The sequence below is a fragment of the Stegodyphus dumicola genome, chromosome 7 (assembly GCF_044657685.1).
Source record: "Stegodyphus dumicola isolate Sdum_Otavi_A_Nest chromosome 7, ASM4465768v1".
Classification (NCBI taxonomy): domain Eukaryota; kingdom Metazoa; phylum Arthropoda; class Arachnida; order Araneae; family Eresidae; genus Stegodyphus; species Stegodyphus dumicola.
The window spans coordinates 47126705-47151911 of record NC_140774.1 but is presented as its reverse complement, the minus strand read 5'-3'; the positions used below and the strand labels follow the sequence as shown (position 1 = coordinate 47151911).

Sequence of the window (25207 nt, the reverse complement as noted above, 5' to 3'; positions counted from 1 at the left end):
TGGTTTCAAAGCAAGACTCACAATTTTTGCATCTGCAAATGTTACAGGAATATGCAAATATAAATTATTGGTAATAAAAAAATTAGTCAACTTTAGGCATTTAAAGTAGTAAAGATTTTCCCTGCCATCAATCATTTGAATAAAAGAGCATGGATGACACACACCTGATAGTGAATGAATGGTTTGAAAATCATCTCATACCCATGTCTCGGCAACATTTGAAATTGGTTGGTTTACTGAATATTGCCAAAATTTTCCCTTATTATAGATAATTCTTAATTTTTAATTCACAAAATATTACTACCAATAGTGAAGAAAGTGGTTAAAAAGTTGTTGAGACTTAAAAATATCGATTGGCAGTTTCTCAAGTCTGTTGAGTGAAATTCTCTCAGTAGAAATTCTCAACAGGACAGTTATAGGATTTTTAACAATAAAATATTGCAACTGAACAAGAAATTGTTTATCTATAAAATTAAATATAAAGTATTATTAAAAGAGAAAAAGAGACAGCTTAAGCAACATACATTTAAAGAAATGTTTAATAAAACACGCAAATAAATTTTGAGCTTTTTTTGGGGGGGGGGTGTAAATTATTATTTTTTTAAAGTCATAATACTTCAGAAACTATTTCATATTATAAGATTTAAATTGATGATCTAAAATGTGGAAATTTCTGAAATCTGGAATCAAAGACCTTATGATATTCTAGATCTTAGACTTTGTACTGTAGTATATTTTGAATGACAAAATAATATATTTTGAACATTCAAACATATTTAATTCATTGTATGCACATTTGAATGTAAAGTTTGGCTTATTTAAATTTCATAAGTGCAATACATGTTTATATATCAAGATTTTATGTGTAGAATGGTGAAAATAATTTTTATAATTTGTGTCTTTGGATATACAGTGTCTCACAAAAGTGTTCACACACTTTTATGAATTTGTAGGAAAAGCTTTGCAACCCAGAACTGAACTCGAATATAAAACCCAATATTTTTCATATCATCTCTATGTGATTTTCAATAAAGCCAAACTTTTTTATTTTTAATACTAACGTATTTTCTTTTTATAAAATTGAAAATGTAAGAAGGCATAGATAAAACATGCCACAAAAGTGATCATACACCAAAACATTTTCATAAGATTATATAAATTAAAATAATCATCTACCACTTTTTTTTCTTATTTTTGCATTTTGGTGACATTTAAAAAATTGCTTGGCTTTATTTTTTGCTTGCTTACTTCGTTATATTTTATTTAATGTTTAAAAATGGCTCGTAGTCATAAGGAAACAACGAACAGCATTCGAAAATTGATAATTTTTTATCATAAGGATGGAAATTCAGTTCGGGATATTGCTAAATTAGTAAATGTATCCCATTCTATGGTACAGTATGTGATAAAATGCTTTAAAGAAAAAAATAGGATCCAAAATAAAGTAAGAAGAGCTTATCCAGCAAGGAGGACTCAACGTGCCTTAAAGTGATCAGAGATTTATAGTTAGAAAATCTGTAAAAAATCCACATTTGAGTGTTGTAAAGATTTCTACAGAATTTACTGAAAATTTTTCTGCTTCAATTTCACTTAAAACTGTTCAACAAGTACTGCATTACATGGGCACTCTGCTCGAAGAAAATTTTTTGGAAGTGCTAAAAATACAAAGCTTAGGCTTTTCTTCTCAAAATCAGTCATATATAAGCCCAAGGCATATTGTAATCATGTGTTATTTGCAGATAAAAGCAAATTAAACATTTTTGGTTCCGATGGGCGTATAATTTTATGGGGGAAATGAGGAGCTTAATCCCAAGACACTGGTTTGAAAAGTAAAACATAGCAGTGGAGGTGTTCTTGTGTGAGGGTGCATGTTAGCATCAGGATTAAATAAAATGGTATCTATTAGTGGCATAATGAACCATGCTCTATATTTAAATAATTTAAAAGATTTTTTTAAAGATTTTTTAAATTATTCACCCAAAATTTGGATACTGGAAACAACTTTATTTTTATCAGGATCCTAAGTACATGTCCGTCGAGACCCTCTTTTGGTGTGTCTATAATTGTCCGCAAGTTCTGCAAACATCACTTCGGTTGCCAGATTTAACTCTTTGAAATCCAGACCCTTTGCTAAACTGTATGCTTAAAATACCAAACCACCCGAAATACTTTTCCAGTTTCAGAGCAATTTCCTCGCCTCCCCATCCATAAACGCAGAAAATAGGTGTGAAGATTTTGACTGACATCCTTTGTACTTTCTAACAAAGATTCCATTAGCCTTTGACCCCATTCTTTATAAAACTATTCTGAAGGTCAGACCAACAAGCTTTTCTGGCTTTGTTATGATCACGACTTATATTTTGTTTATTTCCGTTATTTTTATAGGAAGGAATAAATAGATTAAAAATAAATATAATCCTTATATTTTTAAACTGCAATTTTATTGCTGTTTAAAGCTTAAAAGCTCCCTGTACCACAAAAGAATCAACAACGAAATGTCACGAGCAAGCAAAAGATAACAAACCTCTTAGAAAAAGCTGTCTGCAGTAAACTGATATACAATGCATTTGGCAAACTGCACCTGCTACTGCATACCTTAGGGGGGGGAGGGAAGAAAACAAGATTATGATCTCTGCCATTTTCAGGCGGTTCTGTTTGTTTCAATGTAGGGCCATGTCGGGCGGATTGGTTGTGAAAGAGTTAAACCCAACAGAACACATTTAGAAAGAATGAGAGGTTAGAGTATGAAAACACAACGTTAAAACAAAAATTGAACTAAAAATGGTAATGATGGAAGAATGAAGAAACATTGATTCAGATATTGCAAAAAAACTGGTGAATTCTATGCCCAAACGTTTGAAAGCTGTCATAAATACTGCAGAATATACTACAAAATACTAACTGGCAGAAATACTGCAATATTTGTGAATACAGATTTCTTTAAAGCATGCAAAGACTTTTGTGAGGTAACTTTTCTATTGATTTTCAAAAAAAAAAAAAAAAAAAAAAAAAAAAAAATGTTCATAAAAATAATCAATGTAGTTTTGCTATGAAAAATTTATACATATTAAAAAATTTCATTCTAAAGTATTAATGTTTATAAATGAATAAAGCATTATTTCACTGAGACTCGTAAGTGTATGAACACTTTTATGAGCCAATGTATATATAGTAAACAAGTCTTATCTTCACTTAACAAGATTTAACAAATTATTTAATGGTATTTTTCAGAAGTTCAGCAGCTTTAAATTGCATTAATTGATTGTCATTTTGTATAATTCTTAGTGTGCTGGCATTTTTTAAAATGGCTATTGTCTTTTGCATTTGAGCTCAGTGGAAAATTAGTCATCAGCTGTTTGTGACTTTTTGGGAGGGAGATGCCAATAAAGTACCATATATATATTATATATAACAAATAAATCAAATCTACGGTACATATATTTCAATTCATTTCTACTTCAATTTATCTCAGAAATCTTAGGAAGATTTCATAAATCAAATCATGCTGATACTTTTACATTTCAGTGACTTAAAATTTTTATTTCAGTTCTTCAGCTAATAGTACATTTTATAAAGTAGGTTTTATATCTTTACAGAAACTATACCATGCAAAATGCTAAAGTGAAAGTTTGTCATTTGTTTTACTTTTTTAAACATCTCATGGTGCTTTTTTGTACAAAATAGGAATTTTAAATATTTCTCAGATAGAATTTTTTGCCGCTTCATTTGCAAGCAGTAATTATTACAGCCTTGTTTCCATATAATCTAATAAAAAAGCACAGTTTACTCTTCAGTGATAAATTTTTTTACCTTTATTAAAGAATGAGTAAACCTTTATGTACTAATAAGTTATGATGGAATATTTATCAATTATTATGGAAAATTATGATTAGAAATTTATGACAGAAAACAAAAATATTTTAAAATTTAAGAAAGTAAAATGTTAAAATTCATCAAGCAGATATTTTTCAGAAATCAGTTTTTATTTATTAGCAACCACAGTATTATTATTTAAATAATAATATTGTGGTCCTTTGCAAAATTTTATGTTTTGCAATAATAGTGCTTTAGAATATGCGATTTTAGAGAGAATATGCGATTCTAGGACTGTATTGATTCTAAGATGCAATTCTAGTGTAGTGACACTTATGTGAGAAAAAAGTGCATCATAAAATTGAAGGAATGTAGTGATTTCTTTTCTTTTTCCTTTTTGTAAATCTTGAATTTCTGAAAACTATTTCTTAAACCAGTAAACCTTTTGTTACTGTTTAGTTTAAAACAGTTAAAAATTTTAACTTGAAATCTGGAAACTGAAGGACAGTTTGGCAGTTTAAAAAAATTTTCTTGTTACTTTTCCGTTTCACCGGTGCAAATCTCGCCAAGCAGACTTTGTTGGCGACAGCATACAGTATACACATAAAAAATGTTAACAAATGGGAATTTTAAGAATTTTTTTATTTTGAAGGCATAAACATTTTAATACGATTTAAAATTTTGTAAAAAGCCAATAAATAAAGACAATAAATTTATAAAAAGACATTAATTTGAGAATTTACTATGTTTTCATAGTTCAACATCCTGATTCGCCAGTTCGCATCACTTGACCCCAAGTGATCTCATCTCACGTAAACTACGCTACAAAAATTTAATTCTCTCAGTAATTAACTAGATTAATTTCAAGTTAAATCTTAATTTGGAATACAAGTTTAAATGCGAGAATTATATCAATTCGTGCGAATAGCTTACTTAGAAATTATGTAAAACTGCAGTGCATTCTCGTTAGAATTTATAAATTTAACCCTTTTATCTTTTCTATGTTTTTGCCTTCGAGTGAGCGGTGTGATTGCATCCTAATTGACTTAATTACCGCGAATGGTCTTAGGGCATAAAATTTAACTATCTTGTAAACATTCTATGTAATTGTATGCCAGTATTGAAAGAAACAATCAATCTGATAAGAAAAGGCTGTGCCTTGTTTGAAAATGAAGCATAAAAGGTTACCAGTGAAGATATTCTGTTTGGCATCAGTTGTACCATTATTGGCGACTTTATCGTTTGTGCCGGCAAAACGGAAAAGTACCATTTTCTTTAATGAGTTTTTGAAAAAAAATTTCTTTATATTTAAAAATTTTTGCAATTTTATTGATAAACTCTTCTCTGAGACTATTACATTGTTATTCAAAATTGAGTTTGCTTTTTCTTTCAGTATAATTTTTTTTAAGATCTTCTGTTTTGATTTTTTCAGATCCTGTATTTATTGTGATTATGAGAAATTCACGAGGCAAGTTGTTTGTATATATTGCTGTGTTGGGAGTTTTATGTTTCATAGTTTTTCTATTAAGTACTACACATTCTAGTTTGAAAGAAATGGAAGGAATCAATGAGAAATGTCAACAACAGCGAGACTCTCTTTCTGCACAACTTCAAGGTAAATGCATTAAGCCTTTATTTTGAGGGGGGGGTTAAGTGATGTAATTTGCTTCACATATATATTACAGTTATGCAAAATTGTCTGCATTTTGTAAACTTCAAATGCAGTGAAAGGTGTTTCCATCTCCAAGAGAATATTTCATACCAATAACACTCATACTTGAGAGTAGTTGGCATTTATTTTACACTAGAATTATTTTAATCTGCACACCTTGGGATCAGGGCCTGTGCAGATTAGTAGAGAATATAGATACAGAATATAGATGGTACAGGTATAAATCAGTACAGAATATAGATGGATGTCTTTATGATTTTTGTTTATATTTTCTCCTTTCTAATATTTACATTACAATTTTATAATTTGTGCATAAATAATTAAAACTCATACATTAATGTTTCTTTAATAAACAAAATTACAGTGCAAAGTCTTTAATCCGGACTCGTCGAGACTGGTGATTCCGGATTATAGATCATCAATTTAAATCTAGTAAGATGGCATGCAGAAATTATAAAATTAAAAATATGAAACCATAATTTATGAAATAAAGAGCAATTATGATCTAAAAGGTATCAAAATTTACAAAAAAAAAAAAAAAAAAAAAAAAATTGAATATTTATTTGTTTACTTTATTAAACATTTCTTTCAATGTAAGTTGCTTCGTTTTATGTTTACTTTCTCTTTAATTCTATAAACAGACATAATTTCTTGTTAAATTACAAAGTTCCGCTGTTCAAGTCCTGTAATTGCTGTGCCGAGAATAACGACTAACTTGTCAATCGAAATTTTTTCGTTTTCACTATCACTTTCCTCTCTGTCATTTTCTTCATGCCTTTATCCATTTTTTGCAGCAATTCCACTTTTTGTTTGATGGACATCGAAACATGCTTTCGCTTTGTAGGTCCTTTGGCAGCTCCAGAATCGGAAACTCTTTTTGACATAATCAAAAGTTCAAGCTCACTTTTTATAAAATTGCTCTAACAGTCTGCAAAAAATAATAAGCCAGATCCAATTAGAAGATTAAGGAACAATGCAATCTGCAACATTAACTGAAACAGATAATTTGATAATTTTAGCATAGCTTATACCGTCCATTATACAATAAACGCGCATGCGTAAACGTATCATGCGCATGCGTAAATGCTATGCATGCACAGAAAGTTTGTAGCTTTGAGGTCCGGATTATGGATGTCTGTATTAAAGACTTTGTACTGTATATATGCATTTGGTAATGTTATAAATGAGTACTGTTTTTCTTTTTATATTTTTCCTTCAAATCTACTTGCTGTCACTATTTCCTGGTGTGTTTGTGAATTTTTTTTTTTTTTAAATTTTGAAAAGCTTAGATATTGTTGCCCTCATGCTAAACCTGAGAGTAAGTTTTGCATCATATCATATATATATCAGACTTGGTATTTGAATTTTCATCAGCTGGGCTTAATGTACTTGAAATAATTTCATCATCAGCTGAATCTTTAGAAGTCATCCAGATTAAAATATTTACTTTTCTTAAATGTTTAGGCAAATGTGAAGTTATTTTTTTGGAAAGTCAAATCAATTTTGCTTTTGCACATAATAATTTACAATTTGAAAAATTTACACATCACTTTCAGTTTAAGTAATGTGTAGGAATAGTCATAAAGTCAGAAGAATTTAGAAACAATTTTTATAAAACCTCATAAATAAAATAATCAGTTTTATTAGATGTGAAGCATAAAAACAAAACTTAAAAGGAAAGGGTGGAAAAACAAAGAAAAGCTTATATTCACTTTGTAAAGTAGAAAGGGCCAATGATACAATACAAATCTGAAGAGAGTCATTAGGATTTTTGATTGCGGGAAATGTGAAAAATAAGCAGTGCCCTCACTGGGACTCGAACCTGGACCTCTCAAATATGTGCTAAGTGTGCTAACCATTACACCACGAAGGCATGCTGGAAAGAGGGAGAAAATATAAAGCAATGCAAGTAAGGAGAAAATGCAGTATTCAGAGAAAAACATAAATGATAGGGACATTTTTTTTGAAGATTGAAAGAACTCTTTTATAAAAATGCTCTGAAATTTTGCTAAACTAAATTTCATATTCATGAATGAAATTTCTTTCTTTAAATTTAAAGCATAAATAAATAAATTTGTTATTTTCAAATACCTCATACTGTTTTCAAACATCCAAGGTTTTCCCTAAAATAAATCCTTATGCAGTACATTCCACAGATGTACACAATTAGCAGTTAGAAATGCTAAAATTGAAATTTTGGATTTATTAAATAAAAATTCTGTAACCATCAGTTTCCTTTTCTTTCTTCGCATTTTGCATACGAGGAAAACCCCAGCAAATTCAATTCTTAAGAATCTATTCCTAATCGCTTTTTGTGTATTGTAAACAAACAATATGCAACAAAAGTTAGCAACATGTTTCAAGATTGAACTGAGGATCTAAAAAAGAGAAACCATTTAAATTTTTTATGCATATTATCTTATAAGTTCGAAATTAATTTTAAAACACAATGGAAAAGCTGTGGAATATGCAAAGTACAGATTTATGTAAAATGAAAAATTTGCAGAGATTTTCATCCAATTTCTGTATAGTAACAAAAATAGCTCTACTAAATCCAGTTAAAATATATAGCTTCATTCATCTCTGAGTAATAGTACTGAACTGAGTAATGTCAGATACACCGAGGTAAATTATTTCCATGCACCCGAGTAAATATGTTCAAGATTTTTTATTTTTATATATTTTTTAGATGTAAATACTACAGAGTATATACACTGCAGTTTTGAGTTAAAGCAGAGAAATGTGATGAGTTAAAATAAAAAATTTAAAAAAATCCACTTTCTGAATTTTTATTGTCCATTTAAGGGTAAACAAAATAAATTCACTTTTTTTACTGAAGTATTTTAATTCAGTTAAAAAAAAATGTATATATGTATACCAAAAATTGCTGAAAATTTGTTCATTTTGAATGAATAAGTGAAGTTTTGTTTGTTTACATCTAAAAATATTACAGGCATTTCATGATTATCAAGAAATGATGATTTGTGTTCAGCTGTTTAACTAGTTTGTGGATTAACAGTGTTCTGGTGGTATCAGAAATTCATTTACTTTCGTTTGAAAATGATTCAAAATTTAATTTTCAGTAGTCCCTTAATCCCTTTAAGATGGCATGCCATTGTTTAAGATGCTCCCTCGGGACAGAGACAGATGGGAGTAGAAAGGAATCATCCAATAGAACGAAGTTTTTGCATCGTGAAAGCCTATCTTTAGAAAAAGAATTACTAAAAACAAAAATTCTTGCTCTAATGTCATGGTTTTTGGTATCATTTTAGGTTATTATTTAAATTATCCTAGCATTTAATAATCTTTATCCTTTTCATGAATATGGCAGTAAAAACTGGAATATTGTTATTAATAAAGCCAAGTGTAGCAGTTGTACAATTTATAATACACTAAGTACTGTTACAAATTTTATGTATATAAAAATAATTTTAGTGAAATTATATGTAAATTGTAGTATCTCTTGTATAATGTAAAATAAGTCCTCAAGAATGTGAAGCATTACTGAGAATATAGGGTTGCAAGAGTAAGTCCATTTAATTATGGATTAATGGAATATTGTTATTAATAAAGCCAAGTGTAGCAGTTGTACAATTTATAATACACTAAGTACTTTTACAAATTTTATGTATATAAAAATAATTTTAGTGAAATTATATGTAAATTGTAGTATGTCTTGTATAATGTAAAATAAGTCCTCAAGAATGTGAAGCATTACTGAGAATATAGGGTTGCAAGAGTAAGTCCATTTAATATACAGGTAAATGGCTATCTTGCACCAAGCTGGCAAAGGTTTTGGGACTAAGTTTTGTTGAAAAAATTTGGTGACATTTTGGTTTGATGCATATGTAACTGTAACTGCGTATCCTTACAGGCATTTTGAGAAATCAAAGGTACTGGAAATTTCTCAACGAACGAAGGAAAAGTGTAATAAGTCCAAAGAGAACATCAGTTTAGTTAAATTCACAGTTCAGAGTATTGAGAGCTCACTCTACAAGCTTATGCATTTGAGGCTTTTTATAATGTCTTTTGTTTAACACTTTGTAGGAGTTTGAAGAGGTAACTACTAATTGTGCTCTCTCATACTGAGAAGAGCTATGTGAGTATTTGTATGAAAAATTTCAGGGCTGTAAAGTATTTCTTTAGAAAAGTAAATTTTATGAAGCTATCATCGGTTTTGTGTGCATTCAGTTCTGTATGCACATAACAGTAGACGTTTTGAAAGCACATTATTAAAGTAGCAAATGATGACTTTCGATCCATCAAAAAAGACTAAAATGCATATTTTGTAAGTCTTTATTTGTTGACTAATAGAATAATATTTGATTACACCCACCCCCCCGAAGAACAAATATCTTTTAATTGGCTACAAACTTACTTGCTTATTTTAATAATGTGTTTACTTGTAATTTTGCCTGCAAAAATTTTTTCCATTACCCTTGAAGCTATTGATTTTCTTTTTCCTCAAATAAATTTAATTTCTTACAGCTTTATTAACCAAATTTAATTATAGTTTAATATAATTATATATATATATATATATATTACTGTGTATTTTGAGTGCTCCCTTGCCGCACAAACACTATGCGCTTACGAACATCCATGCCTTCTCCAGAATTTGAACCCAGGACTATCGTTATGACAATCAGTGTTACTAATTACAAAATGATACAGAAGGAACTCAACATTGGATCTGCAACTAGACATAAAATTACTCATTAAGATGCACATGAAAAAAGTTAGTTTGTTGTTGGGTCCTTCATAAATTAACAGAACTCTAAAATCCAGAGTATGTCAGAGTCAGTAAAAAAAAACTTAAGCCCAAAATTTCATTTTCGCATTTTTTCTAAAATCATAACTGGTGATGAAAAACACACACCATTTTTTGATATTTTAGCATGTCAAGAATGTAGAGTATGAATCTTTTAAGATGACCCCAGAGTCAATTATGGTGAAAAGACGGCAAATAATTAAAAAAAATAACCGTCTATTTTATTTAGCAATGCAGGGCTGGCCAAAGCCATCAAGTCAGAGAGAGGGCAGAAGACAGAAGTTTAAGTTAGGGGATTCATAATGTGATTATGCGTCTTCTTATTCTGATAGACTGACAGTAAAATTTTTGAAACAGAAACACATCAAAGTGATATAGCATGTACTCAATTCTTCTGATCTAATTATGTGTGATTTTTGGCTATTATTTAATTTAAACAGTATTTGGATGGCTATCTTTTCATTATTAAAATGGGATTGATGAGGTTTTAAAAGCAATTTTTTCATGGATTCTGAGAAATGGATAGCTTGAAGCATTTAATCTTTAGAAAATTCACCTACAAAAATGTATTGATGTTGGAGGGAACTACTTTGGACACTCCCAAGAATTGATAAATTTAGCTTGCACCATTAAGGTGTATCTAAAAAACCTTCGTATATTTCAATATATCTTTTAAATCAATCTTAAAAAAGTGATCTTTGTATATTTCAATATATCTTTTAAATAAATCTAAAAAAAGTGACCTTTGTATATTTCAATATATCTTTTAAATAAGAAGTAATAGCTTATCAGTGTTACCACTTTAGAATATTATATTTTGTATTTTATATTGAGCATATCAGCATTTTGAGCAGTAAAATAGCTAAATTATAAATATTATTTATGTTTCTGTTAAATAAATAACTATATTGAAAATTGATTAATGCAGGTAATTAATAGTTATTCATGTTTCTGTTAAATAACTATTAATTAAAAACTGATTAATGCAGCCAATTAATTAAATTTTTTAATTTATTTTGAAATAGACAAGCATTAAAATTTGGAATGTTTATTTCAAATTAAGGTCAGAATTGTAAGGAAATGTGGTAAAATTGTGTTCATCTTAAGCTTGCATTGCATATTCAAAAATATAACTCAGATGCTAGAAAATCCCCTGTAATATTTTAAAGACATTAATGTATCATTTTTAATATTATTATTCATTTGCTGTGGTTAATGTAATAATTTTTTAACCATCTGAGCATTATAAGTGTGGCTGTAAAATCTCAAAGTTCTCTAAAATGTCATTAATACATGATATTTTCTTGATGATTCCAAAATGAACCTCTCATTTTGTACATTGATTCACTTTCTTCAAGTACACATCAAACCCATAATCGGATGCCTCAAGAGCTGGCAGAAATTTGTGTGTGTAATCAGTTGGAAAGCCATCATTCTGTATAAAATTGAATGTCTATAACTGTTGGAGGGTTAAACAATATATGCAAGAAAAATTGTATTTATATTCTTCCTAATTATGTGTGTAAAAATATGACTTTTCATTTCATACTGAGTCTTATGCCTTTGAAGAAGGCTATGTATTCTCTTTTCTTAAAAAATGATTCATAAGTAATGAAACAATAATAAAATATGTTATATTAATGGAGACTTATTTTAACTGATATGAATGTTGGAAATGTTTGACTATGTTTGAAAATTTAAGTAATTTAAGCACATTTCATTTATATTTTGATAGTTGTGTATGAACATAAAAACAGACTAGAGAAATCTCTTCAACAAGAGAAGACTGATCACAGGCATACAAAAGAGAGTAAGTTTTGTGTAATTTATTTATTCATTTTTTAGTGCCATGATAATTGTTTTTGTTGCTATTGCAGTATGTGAAAAGTTGTTTATGGAAATCATTTTACATCTTAGAAATGCAAACACTATTATGTAAATTAAGATTAATAATGTGAAAAGGAATTCATTGAGCAGTTTGATTTTGTTTATTGATTTTTTTGTTTAATTTTTTTTTTATTATGAATTTCTCTTTTGCATATTTCTTAACAGTTGCATTTCAGTTGAAAGCAAAATTGTTGGGTGCTAGTATCATTTACAAAGCATTTGTAATTATATTGCAACATAAAATAAATTGCATGTTTTTTAACTGAAAAACACAATAATAACTGAAATAATTTTGTACTTTAATTCATAATATTGGAAGTAGAAAATAAAAAATGTTCAGTTTGTTTGCAGATATAATTTTTTCCTAAAATATTAAAAATTACACATGAACTCAATTGAAGTATTGTACATAGAATTTAACTGGTTAGATTTTATTTTAATAATTTGGGAAATGGAGAATATATTTTTATTACGTCATTTTCTTCCATGCCCTGCATGTTTAATAGAAGCATTTGTAGCTTCAATGAATATATAATCATTTAGTTATGTAAGGTTAAAGTATTGCATTCTTAAAAATTAGTTTTAAAGTATTTAAATTTATTTTCTTGGTGAATTGTATTTGTGAATGAACAGTTTTAAAGGGTTAACTAATTAGATGTCTAAATGAATGAAAAACTAATTACAACTGTAGGATGGTGTTGTGTGTTGCTCTTTTCCAAGCTAACATGCATTTCATTGACATCCAGTAACAATCTGTGTGTCACTATTTGTTTCTGTTTGCAAATACCATATTTGACGGCATATAAGACGCACTGGCATATAAGATGCACCCTTATTTAGACGGCCACACCTAAGGAAAAAAGTTTCAATAGCATGGTTTCTTTAAGTTCTCACGTTTCGTAAAAGCCAAATAAACAATTATTGAATGCAATTAATTACCTTCACCTATAAGACGCAGGTAACTTTTTTGAAACCAAATTTAGGAAAAAAAGTGCGTCTTATATGCCGTCAAATACGCTAATTGCTTGTTTTGTACAAAAAGTATTGAGTATGGTTTTATATACTCAAGTTCAATTTAAATAAAACCTTTTATTTGTCATTAAGTAGAACTTCCTTTTAAGTAAATGAATAATAAGTGCTAATTAGACATCTTCAACAATGGTCATAACATTATGTATATTATTTCAAGTTACTTTTATTACTATAATGAACTTTAAATGTTACTGTGGTCAAAAGCAGTGAAACAGGAATAATTCAACATACAAAATGACAATGTCGTTATTTTTTCCCTGGCTGGTATGATTTCTATTGATATCTTGTGAGACTGTCAACAGTCAGCATCATTCTCTGTTTGCAAATAAATGTTTGTTTTGAGTGTAAAGAATTTCTTATTTGGCAGTTTTTTCTAAATATGAAATGTAATCAAGCAAAGAGTGTGCATTCAATTTTTTTTTTTAATGGATTTGTTGCTACTAAAATTTGGAAATATTCACAATGACTGTAGTGGTGGTACTCATAAAAACAAGAGTTTTAGAATGGTGTCAGATGTTCAAGTAAGGCAGAGAATGCCTTAAAGATGTTCTGCACTCTGATAGACATCCTCTTCAACTCTTGAGCAGCACATTACTCAAGTAAGAGATTAGGGATTTAGTGAATATTGTGCAGTTATGAGCAGTGTTGTATATTTTGTAATATCTGGAGCTTACCAAGCAACATTCAGCTATTATTATTATTTTGCCATTTTTTACTTCAATAATGCACTTAGTTATGGTGCTGTTGCTTTTGAGTATGATAATATGAAAACAACTCAGTTTTCTTTAGATAATCCTCCATGAAGGAACCTCTGCCATAAGCATATATCCCTCCTGTATGCAGATATCCTTCTAATACAGTCAAAAGTCGTTAATTCGGACACCCATAATCCGGAATGATCTATAATCCGGACCTCAAAGCTACAAACTTTCTGCGCATGCGTCGCATTGACGCATTGATACATTGCATTGACGCATGCGCGTAAGACCTTTATGGCTGCGAATGTGTGTGTGCGCGTGCGCAAAATACGTTTATGAATACGCGTTTAATGTATAACGAATGGTATAAGCTAAGCTAAAATTCTCTAATTCAGTTAATGTTGCAGATTGTGTTGTTCCTTAATCTTCGAATTGGATTCGGCTTATTCTTTTTTGCAGATTGTTAGAGCAAATTTATAAAAGTAAGCTTGAACTTTCAATTATGTCAAATAGAATTTCTGATATATATTTACTAATATGTAAAGGATCTACAAAGTGAAAGTATGTTTCGAAGTCGATTAAACAAACAGTGGAATTCCTGCAAAAAATGGATAAATGCATATCCTTTGTTTATCTAAACTTTAACGTTTGTTTATCTAAACTTTGTTTATCTTTAACACTGCAGCGTGCAATGAATTGGAAGTTGATCTGTCAGCACTATCCTTATCTTCAGGGCAGATGTTTTTATTTTATTTGGCTTATAATTCCTTACTAAATGTAGTATTTCATCTCGATGTACTCCGTCATTAATATGATTTAAATCAAATTCCTCATCATTATAATTCGCTTTCGATAGTGAAGAAAGTGGTAGAGGTTATTGAAAACGAAAAAATTGCGATTTACAAATTAGTCGGTATTCTCGACACAGCAATTGAGTTGAACAGTGGAACTTTGTAACTAAACAAGAAATTATGTCTGTTTAATAGAATTAAAGACAAAGTATTATCACATGAAACGGAGCAACTTAACTTACATTGAAAGAAATGTTTAGTAAACAAATAAATATTAAGCTTTTTCTTTTTGTAAATTTTGATACCCTTTAGATCATAATTGTTCTTTATTTCATAAATTACGGTTTCATATTTTTAATTTTATAATTTCTGCATGGCATCTTACCAGATTTAAACTGATGATCTATAATCCGGAAAAATCGATAATCCGGAATCGCCAAAGTCCCGACAAGTCCGGATTAACAACTTTTGACTGTATATGCCTATTCAGATAACCTAATTTTGTTTGTAAATCTTTGATCCAAACTCAACAAATGGGGTATCCTAAGCTTGTAATTCACCTGATGTGGCATCTTGTGACTTTTTCCTGTTTCTTCAGCTGAAGTTACTACTTCATAGTTGCTATTGCAAGCTGATGGATACCATGAAGAAAATTTCATTTCAAGTTCTGTAGGATTCTCATGAAAATGACTTTCAAGCAAATGTCGAGCATGGAAAAAAGGGTGACAGAAATGCATTACAATAGGTGGGGTTTACTTGCCAAGTGGATAAAATAAATTTTGTTGAATAAATTCAAATGTTGTATTTTACTGAGTCATTTTCAATAATTTTTGACTATAGTAATAGATAAAAAAAAATTTTTTTGAAAGCCGATTTTATGACACTGCTGAACATTAGTGATTTGTCATGTTGCACCTTGCATTTTCATAGAATCATGTGAATAATGTTTTCATAGAATCATATGAATAATGCAGAGTGCTGTTAACATTGTTTGAAAAATAATGCTGTGCTGATAAGTTTTTGAGAATTTTAAGCAAAAATGATTGTTTTGTCTGATGATGCTTTTTATTTCTGCTCATAGCAAGAATTGTTTAGCATAGTGACAGTGAAGGGAAGTTAAACGTTATTTATATTCCCTCAGCCATGAGCCCATATATCTCATCCTTTCCTGAAATTGTGAGAAATACTGAAAGGAAAGTACTTTGCAAAAAAGATGAAATTCTATGGAGTGTTGGAATCATTAAAAAGTGTTCTACTGGCACAATCCAATACTTCCGAAAGCTGAAAAACCTCTACGATCAAAAGAGGAAATTGTATTGAAGAGAACATAAGCTTATTTTTTCTGGGGATTAATAATTTTAGGTATATACATACAGATTGTCCAGCAAAGGAGTCCAATTTCAAAATGAAGAATCTTGAAAGCAAAGATTGATAGAGGAATACAACAAGTGGTATTTTTGTGAAAGCTGTAAGATTGTTATGTAGGAGTTTCAATGTAATAGTTACAGAAGTTGCCAACAGATGGCACTGTATGCTGGCACCTGGTGACTTTGGATTTTGATTGTAAACATATTAAGGCTATTTCTCAGTGTTTTCTACATACCGGAGTGCTTCAAACCAGTCTATGCTGCAATTCTTCGTACAGGCGTGGATTTTGATGAATTAATTTCAGAAACAGTTGTGATAGTTTTAGGAGTAACTACAGTTTACCTGCGACCAAAACTCCTACCAAAATCATTGGCCTTGCTGCCTCTATGTTGGACATTTAATGAACAAGTTGTCAATGGTTTTCACATTGGGTCCTTTGAGAACATTCAGTCTTGTTTGAAAACTATGTCTTGCTGCTATAGAACTATGGTCTAATTTCTGTCTGCTACCAGAAACACATGCTGTTCAGTGGAATACATAATTTCAACATAATTCATAATTTTTTCTATAGTAATAGGTATTATGTATTTATTATAAAATTTTTATTAAACTGAAATAAACTTTTGTTTGTATACTTATTTCACATTTTTCAGCAAATGAGAAGCAACTTAATGAGTTAGAAATAAAACTACAGGAAATGAAGGTATTTTTTCTTCTCTTTTATATAATTAACATTTTACTATGTATTACATGTGAATGTCAATTAATTTGAATGTACTGATTTCAATTTTTGATTCAGTTTCAGAATAGAATACAAGTTTTTTCCTAATGGGCAAAACAGAATTTTCTTTTAAAAATCCTCTCCCCCAATGTCAGTTTTTGCCCATGCATAAAAATTCTAACTTGTTTTGTTCTTCTGTTGTTTAGTTGTGTTTTGAAATACTATTTGAACTCTGAGTATTTTCTGATCACAAACATCTGTCAGACAGTTTCCACTCACAGATAATTAAATTATTTTATTCATTAACTTCTGCTTAATGAAAAATCAAATATGGTAGAAATATTTTAACAGCCTGTTTGTTTAATGTATATACTTTTAGTAGGTGTAAGAAACATTTTTTAAATCTGAAATATATAATTTATTAGGACCTTTATAATTATGCTGATATATTCATTTATTTATAATTATGCTAATATATTTGTGTATATATAATTGTGCTAATATATTATAATTTGACATTGCTTGCAAATGAGTTAACATATTTTTGTATAAACTGAAAAAAGTAGCATACAATTGAATATGAATAATGAGGAAAAGATAAAAATTCTTTTTCTAAAAATTTACTAACCATTATTTTACTGAAAATCAAAGTACTGAAATAAGAGGTTATAAAGATTTAAATGCAAAATGTTTTGAATTACTACATTAGTAAAAAAACCACTTTTTATATTTCAAACATTTTTTACTGATCAGGAATGTGGAATAAGGAAAAACTATTATTTAAAGCTATTTCATATTTTATCTGTATATTAATTTAAATTTTTTACCTTTTTAAAAGTAAAATTCCTTTTTATTATTTGACCATTATAATTTTAGTCTATTTAAAAACTGAATTTTTCTTCATATATTTTAAACTTAAAAAGAAAATTAATAAATCTAGAGCTCATTACCTGTTACAAGTTAATCAGGATTTCAATACTGGGATTCTATTTATCTGGAAAATCATGAAAATTGAAGTAAATGAAAAATGTTTTGCAAAAATGTGAACTTTTTCTTAAAAAACTAATGAAGATTTTAAAAAAAGGAAAAAGTACAGACAGATCTTCTCAAATAATAAAAAGAGTAAACAAACATTGCTCCTTTTAAAAAGCAAGTGAATGAAAAATTACTGTAATCTTTCATTTCTTTCTAAGCAGTATTTAACCAGTCACACATTGTTTGGGTCTACGTTATAATAACTTAACCATTTTTTTTTTTTTTTTTACCTATGCATTTTTCATTTTTCCATTTTATTTTAAAACCTTATATGAGCTGTAGTTAATATAAATAGAAATGCTGCTATACATTTGTTTGCAGAATGAATAGTTTTTTTCTGGTTTTAATATTTCTTTTAAAATATTTTACCTCATTTGATTTTTAATCTATATTACCTTATGCATGTATGTTTCATTTGCTTCTCAATAATAATGATGTAACTTCGATTTAAGTGTTTGTTATTATTTCACTGCATATTTTAGAAAATGCATAAAATTATTTAGTTAGTCATGCTTGATTTATGTGTAATTAATGAAATTACTTTGATGAAGGAAATTGGAGAAAGTCAGGTATATTAAGCAGTCAGTCATAAATTATTGTTCCTGATCTGAAACTGTAAATTAGAAACCTAACTTGCTTGATGGGCCTCATCTTATTTTTTTCTGAAGAAAATGATTCTGTTATATTGCAAAAAATATCTGGATTTTTGTGCTTTGAATTGTGGATGTCATTGCCAACTCATCAAGTGTCTGCATCTCAAGCACAAATTTCCTTGATTGAAAAAGACAATGTTTTCAGCTCAAGAAGCAAATTTTAAACAATTTAGAGTACCAAAAAAGTCTAGTCTTCATCATTTTTTATCTCAAAAAACCATTAAAATATTAGTAGATTCAGGTAGCTAATTAGGTTATTATTACTGTTATTATTTGAGATAGTTGAGAGTGATTAAACGTAACAAGTGGCAATACAGTGTAGTAAATACTGAGAAGTTGAAATGGGTTCTAATGCAGTAAGCATCTGAATGAAAATAAATATAGGCCTAACTGAGGAACTTACAAGCCACTGAAACAGAAAAAATTCTTGTACAAGGTGTGACACAAAAAAACGAGACTGGTCTAATAAATCATTGTACATACAGAATTAGTTCTCCATGACATTATCACCCTCAAAGTAGTGCCCTTCAGCATTCACACACTTCTGCATTTGGTGCTGCCATTGCTGGTAACAGTTCTGGAACGAGGTTTTTTGAAAGCCCTTCAGGAGATTCTCCGTTTTTGCCTGAACCTCTTCAATGGCTTCCCTTTAAGCAAGATTTAACTTTAGGAAATAAAAAAAAAAAGTCCCAGGGAGCTAAATCAGCTGAATAAGGAGGATGCCCCATCACAGTAATGTTTTTGGTGGTCAGAAACTGCTTTACACATAGGGCTTTTTGAATGGGTGCAATGTCCTGGTGCAACAGCCATCCGTCACTTCATAACTGTGGCCTTTTTTTTTTTTTCCTAATTTTTTTTTCCACATAGCCTTTTTAGAACTTCAGTGTAGTAGTATTGATTAACAGTCTGACTAACTGGGATCTCATTCAATCATGATGAACTTTCCCCCTGAAAAACCACTTATGCCATTCAAACACACGTGCATGAGACAAAGTTTCGTCTCCATAATCCTCAGTTAACATTTGGAATGTTTCCTCCGTGGCTGATTTCTTAAGTTTCACAAGAAACTTGATGTTGATTCGCTGTTCAGTTTTTACATTAGACATTTTCCTGGCAGAATGCAGTTGCACATGTTCACTCAATGACGCATTACTCCCCACTGGCATTTTCGGTTAAGTCGAAACTGGCCACATGGATAGAGGAGGTGTGTGGCATGATGTCGCCAAAACAGTTGTTGCCAATTCTGTTTTCAAGCTATACACTTAGTCTCGTTATTTTTGTGTCACATCTCGTATGTAATATGTGGATCCTCGTAAAAGCTGTTTGATATGTGAAACGAAGAGAATATTCCTAGGGAGGATAAATGAATACAGTTATTTTCTAAAATGAGAGAAAGATTTCTTATACTTTCAAAATTTTTGTAATACTGTAGAATTCATTCCTTATCTTCCAACATATTATTGAATCTGTTGAAAATGTATTTCCTGTATGTGCTCAAAGATAACTTGGTTGCGCTAGTTGCGAGACAGAACTGTGTCATCACAAATTTTTCTGTGTGACAAATTTATGAGAGAAATATTCATCCTGATGAAATACTGTCCACCTCTGATGTACTCTTTTATATAGTTTCTGTTACTGAAAAATAATTAGTTTAGCATGTTTAAAATAATTAGTTTAGCGTGTTTTGTTATCCTTTTTTCTTTCCCTCCTCTTTTTTGTGTATAATTAACCAATTTATGCTGTCATTATATCCTGTTTTTATTTTATGGAAATATGGTCAGCCTGATCTTTGGCCTTGGAATGTGTTTTGTGGAATCTTCCAAAATATTGCTAATCCAGTAGGGAGCAATAGCCCATATCTCCAGATCTTCTTAAGCTATTTTTACAATTGCAATATCTATTTGCCAGAGTTACCAGTACAATAAAATATTTATAATACAAGCAAGTAACCACAAATTAAAAATTACATAAATAATAAATAATATAAAAATACCATAATGCTAAATTAATAAATGAATACAGACCCATTAATTCTAAATAAATATTGTTGTGTGCGTACGGGTTCGTTATGAAATGAATGCACAAGTCCGATGAAAAATGAACAAAAATTTATTATTATCACAACAAAAATGCTTAAATTTTCTCAAATTATCATGCAGTATTACAATATCTCACAGTAGTTATCTTTTAACTACTCAAATATCCAATAGAACGTAATTCAAAACAGCTAAAGAACGCTAATCCGCGAATTCGCTACAATCAACAAGAGCAGTTTTCTAAACAACAACAAACTAAGCAAGCAACAACTACAAACTGAGATGTTTTCCTCCTTTTATAAGATTTTAAAATCACGCGCTAGAATTTTCCAGTACTTTCTCGAAATCAAAAAGAGATATTTATTTATTTAACGCACGCGCTCTTGTATTTTTAATTTTTCCGGCTTAGCTTTCTTTTAATATTCGTCACGCGCTGCACTGCGCGAGAAATAAAACCATTTAATTTATAATTGAACTAACATTAGCTTTTTAAGTAGCAAATTCGTAACACTGCCCTCTTCCCAAGGACTGCACGTCCCGGGCAGTACAATCCCTGGACAGGAAGCTAAACTTACAACTGTGGCATAAATGCATTAATAAGAATTACATTACAATATTAAACAACATGAACAATAAATGCAATAAATAAAACAAATCAAATGCTATCAAATACAAATCAAACACTAAATGCAAATCAAATACTAAATACAAATCAAATCAAATACACATTTAAAAACAAAATGGACCATGGTCTTATACTTTTTACAATTATTTACATTATGTACTATGGCCATAGTAATGAGCTAACCTGTCGTAAGAGTTCGAAGACTCACGGATCCGAACCATGACGTCATTTAGCCTGTTTAGGATTGTGTGCGAACCATCCCAAGGTGACTGTAAATCAGGCCTGACTCCTTTTCGTCGAATCGGGTTCCACAACCACACCTTGTCTCCTTCATTGGATCTATGTCCAGCAGCTCTCGTGTTGTATCTGGTCTTCACTTTCTCCGTCGCCAAGTTCACTCGCTTTCGTGCGGAACGGTGCATCACTTCAAAACGGGCCTTGACATCTTGGATGTGTTCCTCAGGCGATGAAGGCGCATCCGTACAGCGATGAAACAGGCAGTCACAAGGCAGACGAAGGTCTCGACTGAAGAGCATCTGAGATGGAGAATAGCTGGTAGTCTGGTGTTTCTTTTCGACCCTAACATGATTTCGGCTGTTTCTCGAGCTGGTTCTTTCGGACAAAGCGTCGGCATTCCCAGGTGAGGATCCCTTCTTAGGATGGATAGTCATGTCTTTAGATCCTGAAAGCAGTTTGTTGTTTTTCAAGTCTAAGGAAAAATTGTATTTCCTTAAAAAGTCCAATCCGAGTATGCATGGATCTGTAATATCTGCCACATATGCCGTGTGATGGTAGGCGGCACTTCCAAACGTGATGTTTACGTTTAACTTCCCAGTTATGTCGATCTTGTCACCAGACACAGTCTGAAGGGTAACACAGGATGGCGTCCAAATAAGTTTTATCTTTAAACTGTTCAGCTAAATCTTTCCTAATGATGGTAACATTAGCTCCTGTGTCAATGATCATACTGCAAGGAACTCCATCGATATTCCCATTGATGGACAGTCCGTTATTGTTGCCACTCACTGTATAAATTTTAAGAGCTTTAAAACAAGGTTTTTCACTATCTGGCAACCTCTGTTCCTCGATATGGTCACTAATTTGTCTACTGCGTTGTTGCTGGGAAATGGTCTTATTTTCCGTACCTCGGGGTGTTCTGCAGTTTCTTCGTATGTGGCCTTCAACTCCGCAGTTCCAGCACTTTAGAATTAGTTTCTTTTCACTTCTGTTCCGTCTCAAGCCACTGACTTGTCTGGTAAAATCATCTGCTTTATATTCCGTACTCTGGGGTGTTCTGCAATTCCGTCTTAGGTGACCTTCACTACCACATCTCCAACACCTTAGAGCCACTTTCTTCTCGCTCCTACTCCGTATCAAATCTTCGACTTGTCTGGCTAAATCATCTAAACGAGCCATCAGTTGATCCACTGGCTCATGGACTCGCACAGCTCTAACTGGGTAGCGATCTCTACTAGTTGCTTGCTGGGCTGCCTCGAACTTCATGGCGTACAACAGAGCGCTTTTTATGTCCTTTACATCTGCCATTCGAAGAGCTTTCTGTATTTCAGTATCTCGGATGCCGTCGATAAAGTATTGTAAGGACAGGATTTCCCTTGTTTCTGTCGGGCATTCCGAAAAGGCGAGATGGGACAGCCTTTCAACATCCGCGGCGAGCTCCTGAAGTGTTTCGGTAGGCTTCTGTTGACGAGATTTTAATTGGAGCCTGCTGTAGTCTTTTAAACATTTTTCGCCGAAGTGCAGCTCCAAAGCGCCGGATAGAGCTTCAAAATCTAGGCTTTGATTTTCGGGAAGCGTCTGCAGGATATCCGCTGCGTCTGCTCTCAGAGAAGCGGCGAGATGACAGGCCTTAGCTTGGGAATCTCACCCATTCGCATCCACAATGATAGAAAATTGTGTCCTATACACCTGCCAGGAGGTCTTCCCATCATATGTAGATAGTTTCAGAACGGAACGAGCAGGCATCGATAAAAATTTGAAACCTTCAGAATTGTTTCCTACCGTCGCTATGCACTTCTTTAGGCTGTCAACTTCTTTGGCGACGGCAGCAGAAACCCTATCATCAATTTGTTGTTTGACGGCAGAAACTCTCTCTTCTATATGTCCAACTTTAGTTTCAACCGCGTCTATTCTGCCTTCCATAGCCTCAAATTTATTTTCTATTATGCAGGTAATTTCTCTTTTCATTTCGTCCTGACCTGCTTTCATCTCATTTTTAAGAGATTTCATCTCTTCCTTAATGGATTCCTGGCCCAATTTCATTTCTCCTTTGAGGGATTCCTGGCCCAATTTCATTTCTTCTTTAACGGACCTTTGACCAGCATCCATTTTCTCTTTAATTTCTTCTTTAAAAGATGCTTGGCCAGCTTCCATCTTTTCTTGGAAAGCAGCAAAAGCAGTAATGAGCTGTCTCAATTGTTCTTCCATCCCTCTTGTTATTGGCATTCAAACCCCACTCCTGACACCAAAAATTGTTGCGTGCGTACGGGTTCATTATGAAATGAATGCACAAGTCCGATGAAAAATGAACAAAAATTTATTATTATCACAACAAAAATGCTTAAATTTTCTCAAATTATCATGCAGTATTACAATATCTCACAGTAGTTATCTTTTAACTACTCAAATATCCAATAGAACGTAATTCAAAACAGCTAAAGAACGCTAATCCGCGAATTCGCTACAATCAACAAGAGCAGTTTTCTAAACAACAACAAACTAAGCAAGCAACAACTACAAACTGAGATGTTTTCCTCCTTTTATAAGATTTTAAAATCACGCGCTAGAATTTTCCAGTACTTTCTCGAAATCAAAAAGAGATATTTATTTATTTAACGCACGCGCTCTTGTATTTTTAATTTTTCCGGCTTAGCTTTCTTTTAATATTCGTCACGCGCTGCACTGTGCGAGAAATAAAACCATTTAATTTATAATTGAACTAACATTAGCTTTTTAAATAGCAAATTCGTAACAATATGGTGGAACCTCAGCTTATGAATGCCTCTTTTCCCAAACAAATAGGTTTTCAAACAAATTATCTGAACAAAACATATCTGGTGATAAGCTGTGTTTTCAGTTTTGACATTCAAGTGGGCAGCAAATAATTTTCAGAAGTGTTTTGAAGTAACTTCTGACACAAAATTAATGCTCAGGGATTTCTAGAAGTATCATTTTAATAGTTCTCCCTTTTTTTTTTCTTTTAACTCCATTAAACAAAGCCTGGCAGCAAGTGTAATCGGAATGAAAATGTCTGTGGATATGATCATGGATTCATCCCATACGAAATTATGGCTAGATTATATTACAGGCAGAGATTTTAAGGGCTTTGACACAGAGGATTTTTTTTTTTTGTTGTTGTTGCTATCTTGTTATATGTGTAGGTAAAGCCATGAAGTTGGAAGTTAACAATAAAGACAAGCTGTTAATGATCACGCAAATTTTCTCAACAAGAACTGGAACAGTTTCAGAAATAGCAACAAGAGGTAACTGTGAAAGAATTGCCTTCAGAGGATGAGGAAGGAAGGAGAAATGGTCTCAGTTCTTTGATCTGCAAAATATGTGCAAAATACAATTCATGTAACATTATTATCTTTATTGAACTTTAAGCATTTTCAGTGACATTGCTATGCCTTACTTCAGAAACATTTTGGAATGTAGACAACAACAAATCATATTGTGCAAGATATCTATGGAATTTTCCTTCAGATTAATTTTTTGGGGGTGATTTTCCTTTTTCATTATATCCATCCTACTTTTTCAGCATTTTGTATATCTTTTGGAAAATTCTTCTCTCCCAATGCAAAGGATGATTATATTATTTTCACTGTTTATGGCTTGTGAGAGACTATGAAAAGTACACTGACCACAAATTGCTTTCATTGTAGTGCAGCATTGTGTAATGTTCAAAAGTAGGCTTAAAAAGTATTGTCAAAATTATAGTTTACTATAGCTTATCAATTATAGCATATAACTATCCAAAAATAAGAAACTGTAAATGATTGATTTTAAGATTATAATAAAATTTATTTGTAATTAAAAATATTTAATCATGACATTTTTATATATCGGAATTTAATATCCATATCCT

General features: G+C 31.0%; 1 protein-coding gene across 1 annotated transcript in view; it reads left to right on the top strand.

Annotated features, from left to right (window-relative positions):
- The window catches only part of LOC118181215 (uncharacterized), an 84234-nt gene that overhangs the window by 9249 nt on the left and 49778 nt on the right, over positions 1-25207 (top strand). The window contains exons 3-5 of the mRNA XM_035350296.2: positions 5246-5428; positions 11992-12066; positions 16686-16735. Coding sequence (XP_035206187.1) covers positions 5246-5428; positions 11992-12066; positions 16686-16735 — 308 coding nt within the window. The remainder of the gene's footprint in view (positions 1-5245; positions 5429-11991; positions 12067-16685; positions 16736-25207) is intronic.